Source organism: Aegilops tauschii, chromosome 4, assembly GCF_002575655.3.
Source record: "Aegilops tauschii subsp. strangulata cultivar AL8/78 chromosome 4, Aet v6.0, whole genome shotgun sequence".
Lineage (NCBI taxonomy): Eukaryota > Viridiplantae > Streptophyta > Magnoliopsida > Poales > Poaceae > Aegilops > Aegilops tauschii.
In genome coordinates, this window is record NC_053038.3 from 510,637,494 (window position 1) to 510,648,163 (window position 10,670).

Consider the following 10,670-nt stretch of genomic DNA (forward strand, 5'->3'; position numbering starts at 1 on the left):
CAACTAGGGCACGAGGTGTGAGGCGGAGAGTGAGAGAGAGGAGCCCGGGGGATTTGTAGGTGGAGCCCGGTTTCCCTCCATTTGGGATTGAGATCCAGTGACTTGCTGTGGACAAGTCACCGGTGAATAGTATGGTGACTGGCCCCCTTCTCCAAACCGTTCGATCAAGGATCAACGGATGGATCTGCATGAATAGTACCCGGTCTACAGTGATTCTGTCAACAGGAGGTCGTCTACAGTACCCGGTCTACAGGGTTTGTTGACAATGCCAACTACAATGTTCTGCTATAGTAATTAATCTGAGCTGCCCATCTTTCATCCAATGGTTGGCTGGCCGCCAGTCACGGCGTGATTGGCCAGAGGCCAGTCACTGGATCTCTGTCCCTCCATTTGAGGCCACGGTAGGAGATATCAGATAGTTGGATCTGTTCGGGATCGTTGGATGACTTTCTTGGTCTGGACATATGGCCATATAGCTCTGGACCATCCAGACATGGACGTGGATCATTTGCATTCCAAATTTGATGCACCTTTTGTGTTTTGATTTATGAAGTGTAAACTCTTGGAATGAAGTGGCAATTTCTTTCTTTCTGGATCAAACTTAACACATTAACGATCAATGCAAAGTGGCCGTATAAAAGGGATGAATGCAAAGTGTTTTGATCGCACAAATGATGGATGCAAAGTGTTCTGTTCCACAAATGTTGTGCAATTTTATGTCAGCAAACGTTAACAACAATGTGTATGTAACCAGTCCACAAAACAATCTCTAGAAGAAAGAAACAAGAAATCCCATGGAATCTCCCAAGCAGTCCACGGCACGAAGGAAGCATGAACGGTTGGTTGGAGCCTGGGGCTGGGTGGGTGACCGTGGCTGAAATGAATCAACGGACGAATGCATGCATGCTTAATTTCTGGGTCCTGGCCTCCATCCCTCCTCCTGAATCTTCAGCCCCATGTACCTGTTCGACCGAATTTCATCATCCAAAGGCAGGCAAATGACCAGGAAACGTAGACACAAACATTTGACAAATTTCGTCGGGGCAAATCGAATGCAGGGGAAGAAGAGTTGTAGCAGAAAGAAAGGATCTTGTTGGTCTGACCTGCCGAGCATCATGACGGTGGCCTGCGGGTTGGTGCCGGGGGAGTACTTGAAGGTGGAGCTGTCGACGACGCGGAGGCCGGCGACGCCGATGACGCGGTAGTCCGGGTCGACGACGGGCCCGACGTGGCAGCCGCCGTGGTAGTGCCAGATGGTCATCACCGTGTCCCGGCAGTACTGCTGCAGCGGGCGCGTGTCCCGGGGGTGCCGGGGCAGCAAGTTGAGGAACTTGGCCAGCGCGGCACGGTCGAAGGCGACGTCCATGGCGGTCGCGTTGGCGTAGGTGAAGCGGGAGAAGGCCCGCGAGCGCACCACCCGCTCGATGGTCTGGATCCCGCGCACGCACCGCTCCACGTCCCTGGGGTCCCGGAAGTAGTTGAAGGTCACCGCCGGGTTCGCGTGCGGGTCCGTCGACCGCAGCTCCACGTGCCCCGTGGAGAGCGGCCCTAGGATCTTCTCCAGGATGAAGCCGCCCCGGAACGCCCGCCGGTCCAGCCCCCGCATCACCTCCGCCGCCCGCCGCATCGCCTCCGCCGTCCTCTCCCTCGGCGGCAGCGTCCCGAGCTGCCCCGTCTGGTGGTGATCATTCACGCACACATAGTTAATCTAGGGCTCCGTCAAGGCATCGATGGCATTGCCATTGCACATTGGGAGTTAGTTTGGAGGTGGTGTCAGTCAAGTCAATACCATGGGGGAGAACATGCCAAAGGAGTGGGCGCGGCGGCGGGAGTGGAGGGGGATGCCGAACTGGGAGCCGCTGACGCCCTCGATGAAGCTGCCGAAGCGGGTGACGCCGACGACCTGGACCAGCGAGAGCGCGACGGGGACGGGGGACGGGACGAACACCGAGTTCATGGGGTTGTCGGCCACGCCCTGCCCGACCATGGGGCGGTCCACGACGGCGCGGACGCCGTGCTTCTCCAGGTGCGCGCGCGGGCCGACGCCGCTCAGCATCAGCAGCTGCGGGCTCCCCAGCGTCCCCGCCGCCAGGATCACCTCGCTCCTCCCCACGCCCCGCAGGTACACGCGGTGCTGCACCCCCATGGGGTCCGTGAACACCACACCGTACGCCACGGGGCTCGCCGACCCCTCTGCATTTCAATGTGGTTCAGACCAATCTCGACTTGCATACGTACATGCATGAGGCATGCCGTCCGCTGCATGTGCGTACCTCTGCGCCGGAAGAGGACCTGCGACACGGTGGCGTGCAGGAACACGGTGAGGCGCCTGGGGTTGGCGCCGCGGAGGAAGTCGGCGGCGGTGTGACGGCGGCCGGCGCTGTCGAAGATGGTGCCGCCGATCTTGGTGCCGGGGACGTGGTCGACGGTGTAGCCGTTGTCCGGGGTGACGCCGGCCTGGAGGAGGCCCTCGCGGAGCGCGCCCTGCCACCGCGGCACGTCCGGGCGGAACACCAGCTCGCGCTCCACCCACCGGTACGAGGCGTTCACCAGGCGCGCGTCCCACCCGGCGGCGCGCACGTACTCGCTGCTGGCGCGCGTGTAGAAGCCGGCGTTGAGGCAGCTCCCGCCGCCCAGCACGCGCGCGCGGGCGTTGACGACGCCGTCCTCCGACACGAACCGCTGCGCCGGCGACCGCGGCGACGTGTCCGCCAGCGCGTCCGCGAAGTGGTACTCGCTGGACACGTTGCGGTTGCCGTACGGGTAGCCGCCGCGCTCCAGGAGGAGCACGCGCGAACGCTCCGACAGCGTGGCCGCCAGCGGGCAGCCCGCCGTGCCGCCGCCGACCACGATGTAGTTGTAGTGGGACACCAGCGGCGCGTCCCGCGCGTGCCGCACGAACCGGAAGTTGTACCTCTGCCGCTGCGCCTCCTCCTCCTCGCCTGCAGCTTCCTCTCCCTGGCCCTGCTGCTGCGAGACGGCGGGTCTGAGGTAAAATGAGCCAAGAACCGTCGCGGCGAGGACAAGCGCCACGGATGAGCCCCGAAGGCCAGGCGCCGCCATGAATTTCGTCAGGGTAATCTAGCTTCGCCATTGCTGGGAATGTGGAGGTTTTGTTTATATAGATGGGGATCGTGATTCAAATTCGATTAGATAAAGAGTAGTTGCCAATTAGGGATGCAGATGCGTTGCTGATTGAGTCCTAGCTAGTGCAAAGATGAGCCCCGAGGGATCCGGAGGAGTGATGATAGAAAGAACAGCGTGGTCGTCGGGATCCTTTGCATGCAGGCTAAAGTAATTAGCCTTTTTTTTAATGGCGAGTGAGTGTTGTCATCTGGTGATTCAGTGGACGTCACCTTCAAATCCCGATGTACCTTTCAAATCTGGACGTCACCTTCAAATCTGTGCTTCAGTAACTCCTGCTTGATCTTGCCCGTAGTGTTATGCTGGGAAATTGCCCCTTTTTCTCGAAGAGAAGTCACTGTTATGAAAGCAACTCTAGCACAGTGGACATACCGTGTTGGTTGGTATAAGGCCAACTCCAACGCACGACCCCATCCTGTCTGTTTGGGCCAAAACAAACATACGACATGGCCCAACGCGCGACCACATCCGTAAATTTAGTTCGTTTCACGTCCGGTTCGCCCATTTTCGGCGCAAACATGCGCTCGATTTGCGGCTACACGGACGTCAAACGGACAAGCACACAATTGCTTGTCGTCCGCCTCGGGGACGCGTGGCGGCCGCCCACCTACCTCCACCGCCTAAATTCAATGCGCACGAGCGACGGCCCCCGGTTGTCATTCACACGAGCGGAGGGGTCGTCGTCCTTCTTAATGTGGAAGCCGTGGACCGGCTAGTGCACAACTTCCACTTCCTGGCCGACCCGCCTCCTCCAGCCCCGACACGAGCGAGCAAACCCTAGCCAGCGCCGCCGCACCCCCACTCGCCCACTTCCCCGCCGGCGCCATGGGCTAGCATTGGATCAGGAAGGGGAAGCACGACCACGAGGCCGGCTCCACCTCTGGCCGAAGCCGCTCCAGCAGATCCGCGCCGCCCGCACCACCATCTCCACCCGCACCACCGGCCTTTCGGATCGCGCCGTGATGTCTACTATGCAACTTTATTCTTGTAGACTCGTGTTGGGCCTCCAAGCGCAGAGTTTTGTAGGACAGTAGCAATTTTCCCTCAAGTGGATGACCTAAGGTTTATCAATCCGTGGGAGGTGTAGGATGAAGATGGTCACTCTCGAACAACCCTGCAACCAAATACAAGAAATCTCTTGTGTCCCCAACACACCCAATACAATGGCAAATTGTATAGGTGCACTAGTTCGGCGAAGAGATGGTGATAAAAGTGTAATATTGATGGTAGAAATATATTTTTATAATCTGAATCAATAAAAACAGCAAGGTAGCAAATAGTAAACGGGCACAAAAATGGTATTGCAATGCTTGAAAACAAGGCCTAGGGTCCGTACTTTCGCTAGTGCAACCTCTCAACAATGCTAACATAGTTGGATCATATGATTATCCCTCAAAGTGCAATAAAGAATCACTCCCGAGTTCCTATTAGCGGAGAACAAAAGATAGAAGTTGTTTGTAGGGTACGAAACTGTTGGGAATGCAGTAATTTCAAAAAATTTCCTACGATCACACAAGATCTATCTAGGTGATGCATAGCAACGAGAGCGGAGAGTGTTGTCTACATACCCTCGTAGACCGAAAGCGGAAGCGTTATGACAACGTGGTTGATGTAGTCATACGTCTTCACGATCCGACCGATCCTAGCACCGAATGTACGGCACCTCCGCGATCTGCACACGTTCAGCTCGGTGACGTCCCACGAACTCTAGATCCAGCTGAGGTCGCGAGAGAGTTTCATCAGCACGACAGCGTGATGACGGTGTTGATGAAGTTACCGACGCAGGGCTTCGCCTAAGCACTACAACGATATGACCGAGGTGGAAATCTGTGGAGGGGGGCACCACACACGGCTAAACAATCAACTTGTGTGTCTATGGGGTGCCCCCTTCCCCGTATATAAAGGAGTGGAGGAGGGGGAGGGCCGGCCTCCTATGGCGCGCCCAAGGGGGGAGTCCTACTCCCAGTAGGAGTAGGTTTCCCCCCTTCCCTAGTTGGAGCAGGAGAAGAAGGAAGAGGGAGAGGGAGAGAAGGAAAGGGTGGGCCGACCCCCTTCCCAATTCGGATTAGGCTGGGGGGGCACCTTGGCCGCCTCCTCCTCTCTTCCACCATGGCCCATTAAGGCCCATTAACTCCTCGGGGGGTTTCGGTAAACCCCCGGCACTCCGAAAAAATGGCCGAACCACTCGGAACCTTTCCGGTGTCCAAACATAGCCTTCCAATATGTCAATCTTTATGTCTCGACCATTTCGAGACTCCTCGTCATGTCCGTGATCACATCCGGGACTCTGAACAACCTAATTCGGTACATCAAAACACATAAACTCATAATACCGATCGTCATCGAACGTTAAGCATGCGGACCCTACGGGTTCGAGAACTATGTAGACATGACCGAGACTCATCTCCGGTCAATAACCAATAGCGGAACCTGGATGCTCATATTGGTTCCTACATATTCTACAAAGATCTTTATCGGTCAAACCGCATAACAACATACGTTGTTCCCTTTGTCATCGGTATGTTACTTGCCCGAGATTCGATCATCGGTATCTCAATACCTAGTTCAATCTCGTTACCGGCAAGTCTCTTTACTCGTTCCGTAATGCATCATCCCGCAACTAACTTATTAGTCACATTGCTTGCAAGGCTTATAGTGATGTACATTACCGAGAGGGCCCAGAGATACCTCTCCGAAACACGGAGTGACAAATCCTAATCTCGATCTATGCCAACCCAACAAACACCATCGGAGACACCTGTAGAGCATCTTTATAATCACCCAGTTACGTTGTGACGTTTGATAGCATACTAAGTGTTCCTCCGGTATTCGGGAGTTGCATAATCTCATAGTCATAGGAACATGTATAAGTCATGAAGAAAGCAATAACAATAAACTAAACGATCATAGTGCTAAGCTAACGGATGGGTCTTGTCCATCACATCATTCTCTAATGATGTGATCCCGTTCATCAAATGACAACACATGTCTGTGGCTAGGAAACTTAACCATCTTTGATTAACGAGCTAGTCAAGTAGAGGCATACTAGGGACACTCTGTTTGTCTATGTATTCACACATGTACTAAGTTTTTGGTTAATACAATTCTAGCATGAATAATAAACATTTCTCATGATATAAGGAAATATAAATAACAACTTTATTATTGCCTCTAGGGCATATTTCCTTCAGTCTCCCACTTGCACTAGAGTGAATAATCTAGATTACATTGTAATGATTCTAACACCCATGGAGTCTTGGTGCTGATCATGTTTTGCTCGTGAGAGAGGCTTAGTCAACGGGTCTGCAACATTCAGATCCGTATGTATCTTGCAAATCTCTGTGTCTCCTTCCGACACTTGATGACAGATGGAATTGATGCGTCTCTTGATGTGCTTGGTTCTCTTGTGAAATCTGGATTCCTTCGCCAAGGCAATTGCTCCAGTATTGTCACAAAAGATTTTCATTGGACCCGATGCACTAGGTATGACACCTTGATCGGATATGAACTCCTTCATCCAGACTCCTTCATTTGCTGCTTCCGAAGCAGCTATGTATTCCGCTTCACACGTAGATCCCGTCACAAGCTCTGCTTAGAACTGCACCAACTGACAGCTCCACTGTTCAATATAAACATGTATCTGGTTTGCGACTTAGAGTCATCCGGATCAGTGTCAAAGCTTGCATCGATGTAACCTTTTACGACGAGCTCTTTGTCACCTCCATAAACGAGAAACATATCCTTAGTCCTTTTCAGGTATTTCAGGATGTTCTTGACCGCTGTCCAGTGATCCACTCCTGGATTACTTTGGTACCTCCCTACTATACTTATAGCAAGGCACACATCAGGTCTGGTACACAGCATTGTATACATGATAGAACCTATGGCTGAAGCATAGGGAATGACTTTCATTTTCTCTCTATCTTCTGCAGTGGTCGGACATTGAGTCTCACTCAACTTCATACCTTGTAACACAGGCAAGAACCCTTTCTTTGACTGGTCCATTTTGAACTTCTTCAAAATCTTATCAAAGTATGTGCTTTGTGAAAGTCTAATTAAGCGTCTTGATCTATCTCTATAGATCTTGATGCCCAATATATTGAAGGAAATATTCCCTAGAGGTAATAATAAAGTTGTTATTATAATTCCTTATATCATGATAAATGTTTATTATTCATGCTAGAATTGTATTAACTGGAAACTTGATACATGTGTGAATGCATAGACAAAACAGAGTGTCCCTAGTATGCCTCTACTTGACTAGCTCCTTAATCGAAGATGGTTAAGTTTCCTAGCCATAGACATGTGTTGTCATTTGATGAACGGGATCACATCATTAGAGAATGATGTGATGGACAAGACCCATCCGTTAGCTTAGCATAATGATCGTTTAGTTTTATTGCTATTGCTTTCTTCATGACTTATATATGTTCCTCTGACTATGAGATTATGCAACTCCCGAATACCGGAGGAGCACCTTGTGTGCTATCAAACGTCACAACGTAACTGGGTGATTATAAAGATGCTCTAAAGGTGTCTCTGATGGTGTTTGTTGAGTTGGCATAGATCAAGATTAGGATTTGTCACTCCGTGTATCGGAGAGGTATCTCTGGGCCCTCTCGGTAATGATCATCACTATAAGCCTTGTAAGCAATGTGACTAGTGAGTTAGTTGTGGGACGATGCATTACGGAACGAGTAAAGAGACTTGCCGGTAATGAGATTGAACTAGGTATGATGATACCGACGATCGAATCTCGGGCAAGTAACATACCGATGACAAAGGGAACAACGTATGTTGTTATGCGGTTTGACCGATAAAGATCTTCGTAGAATATGTAGGAGCCAATATGAGCATCCAGGTTCCACTATTGGTTATTGACTGGAGATGTGTCTCAGTCATGTCTACATAGTTCTCGTGTTGGGGAACGTAGTAATTTCAAAAAATTTCCTACGCACACGCAAGATCATGGTGATGCATAGCAACGAGAGGGGAGAGTGTCTTCCACGTACCCTTGTAGACCGTAAGCGGAAGCGTTTTGACAATGCGGTTGATGTAGTCGTACATCTTCACGATCAGACCGATCCAAGTACCGAACGCACGGCACCTCCGAGTTCAGCACGCGTTCAGCTCGGTGACGTCCCACGAACTCACAATCCAGCAGAGCTTCGCGGGAGAGTTCCGTCAGCACGACGGCGTGATGACGGTGATGATGATGCTACCGATGTAGGGGTTCGCCTAAGCACCGCTACGATATGACCGAGGTGGATTATGGTGGAGGGGGGCACTACAAACGGCTAAAAGATCAACTGATCAACTTGTGTGTTTATGGGGTGCCCCCCTCCCCCGTATATAAAGGAGTGGAGGAGGGGGAGGGCCGGCCCTCTACTATGGCGCGCCCTGGGAAGTCCTACTCCCACCGGGAGTAGGATTCCCCCCTTCCATGTAGTAGGAGTATAGGAGAGAAGGAAGGGGAAGAGAGAAGAGAAGGAAGGAGGGGGCGCCGCCCCCCCCCTAGTCCAATTCGGACTAGGCCCCTAGGCAGCCCCTCTCTCTCTCTCCCCTAAAGCCCAATAAGGCCCATATACTCCCCGACGAATTCCCGTAACTCTCCGGTACTCCGATAAATACCCGAACCACTCAGAACCTTTCCGATGTCCGAATATAGCCTTCCAATATATCGATCTTTACATCTCGAACATTTCGAGACTCCTCGTCTTGTCCATGATCTCATCCGGGACTCCGAACAACCTTCGGTACATCAAAAGACATAAACTCATAATACCGATCGTCGCCGAACGTTAAGCGTGCGGACCCTACGGGTTCGAGAACTATGTAGACATGACCGAGACTCATCTCCGTTCAATAACCAATAGCGGAACCTGGATGCTCATATTGGTTCCTATATATTCTACGAAGATCTTTATCGGTCAAACCGCATAACAACATACGTTGTTCCCTTTGTCATCGGTATGTTACTTGCCCGAGATTCGATCGTCGGTATCTCAATACCTAGTTCAATGTCGTTACCGCAAGTCTCTTTACTCGTTTCGTAATGCATCATCCCGCAACTAACTCATTAGTCACATTGCTTGCACGGCTTATAGTGACGTGAATTACCGAGAGGGCCCAGAGATACCTCTCCGACAATCGGAGTGACAAATCCTAATCTTGATCTATGCCAACTCAACAAGTACATCGGAGACACCTGTAGAGCACCTTTATAATCACCTAGTTACGTTGTGACGTTTGGTAGCACACAAAGTGTTCCTCCGGTATTCGGGAGTTGCATAATCTCATAGTCATAGGAACATGTATAAGTCATGAAGAAAGCAATAGCAACATACTAAACGATCAAGTGCTAAGCTAACGGAATGGGTCAAGTCAATCACATCATTCTCTAATGATGTGATCCCGTTAATCAAATGACGACTCATGTCTATGGCTAGGAAACTTAACCATCTTTGATGCAACGAGCTAGTCAAGTAGAGGCATACTAGTGACACTTTGTTTGTCTATGTATTCACACATGTACTAAGTTTCCGGTTAATACAATTCTAGCATGAATAATAAACATTTATCATGATATAAGGAAATATAAATAACAACTTTATTATTGCCTCTAGGGCATATTTCCTTCAGTCTCCCACTTGCACTAGAGTCAATAATCTAGTTCACATCGCCATGTGATTTAACACCAATAGTTCACATCACCATGTGATTAATATCCATAGTTCACATCGCCATGTGGCCAACACTCAAAGGGTTCACTAGAGTCAGTAATCTAGTTCACATCGCCATGTGATTAACACCCAAAGAGTACTAAGGTGTGGTCATGTTTTGCTTGTGAGAGAAGTTTAGTCAACGGGTCTGCCAAATTCAGATCCGTATGTATTTTGCAAATTTCTATGTCTACAATGCTCTGCACGGAGCTACTTTAGCTAATTGTTCCCACTTTCAATATGTATCCAGATTGAGACTTAGAGTCATCTGGATCAGTGTCAAAACTTGCATCGACGTAACCCTTTTCGACGAACCTTTTGTCACCTCCATAATCGAGAAACATATCCTTATTCCACTAAGGATAATTTTGACCGCTGTTCAGTGATCTACTCCTAGATCACTATTGTACTCCCTTGCCAAACTCAGTGTAGGCTATACAATATATCTGGTACACATCATGGCATACTTTATAGAACCTATGCCTGAGGCATAGAGAATGACTTTCATTCTCTTTCTATCTTCTGCCGTGGTCGGGCTTTGAGTCTTACTCAATTTCACACCTTGTAACACAGGCAAGAACTCTTTCTTTGACTGTTCCATTTTGAACTACTTCAAAATCTTGTCAAGGTATGTACTCATTGAAAAAACTTATCAAGTGTCTTGATCTATCTCTATAGATCTTGATGCTCAATATGTAAGCAGCTTCACCGAGGTCTTTCTTTGAAAAACTCCTTTCAAAAACTCCTTTATGCTTTCCAGAAAATTCTTAAATAATTTCCGATCAACAATATGTCATTCACATA

At 50.1% G+C, this 10,670-nt stretch overlaps 1 protein-coding gene across 3 annotated transcripts; it reads right to left on the reverse strand.

Annotated features, from left to right (window-relative positions):
- Positions 1-615: 615 nt before the first annotated feature.
- Positions 616-3,284, reverse strand: LOC109757212 (protein HOTHEAD-like). Of its 3 annotated transcripts, none has more exons than XM_040386339.3 (4): positions 2,274-3,284; positions 1,790-2,193; positions 1,104-1,675; positions 616-962 (listed from the first exon to the last, which is right to left on the reverse strand). In XM_040386339.3, exons 1-4 carry the CDS (start codon positions 3,061-3,063, stop codon positions 908-910), a joined length of 1,821 nt encoding a protein of 606 aa, XP_040242273.1. In that variant the 5' UTR covers positions 3,064-3,284; the 3' UTR covers positions 616-907. The 3 variants fall into 3 exon arrangements, with proteins under 3 accessions (XP_040242273.1, XP_073353503.1, XP_045083207.1); XM_073497402.1 differs by having other exon boundaries at positions 1,820-2,193; positions 2,274-3,214; XM_045227272.2 differs by having other exon boundaries at positions 1,104-1,630; positions 1,790-2,180; positions 2,264-3,214.
- Positions 3,285-10,670: the final 7,386 nt, after the last annotated feature.

Excerpts from the sequence above, each read along its gene's own strand:
- LOC109757212 (XM_040386339.3), bottom strand. The coding sequence starts at position 3,063 with ATGGCGGCGCCTGGCCTTCGGGGCTCATCCGTGGCGCTTGTCCTCGCC. Across the intron at positions 2,194-2,273 it reads GGTCCTCTTCCGGCGCAGAG|AGGGGTCGGCGAGCCCCGTG; the intron begins GTACGCACATGC and ends ATTGAAATGCAG. Across the intron at positions 1,676-1,789 it reads TTGGCATGTTCTCCCCCATG|ACGGGGCAGCTCGGGACGCT; the intron begins GTATTGACTTGA and ends GATCACCACCAG.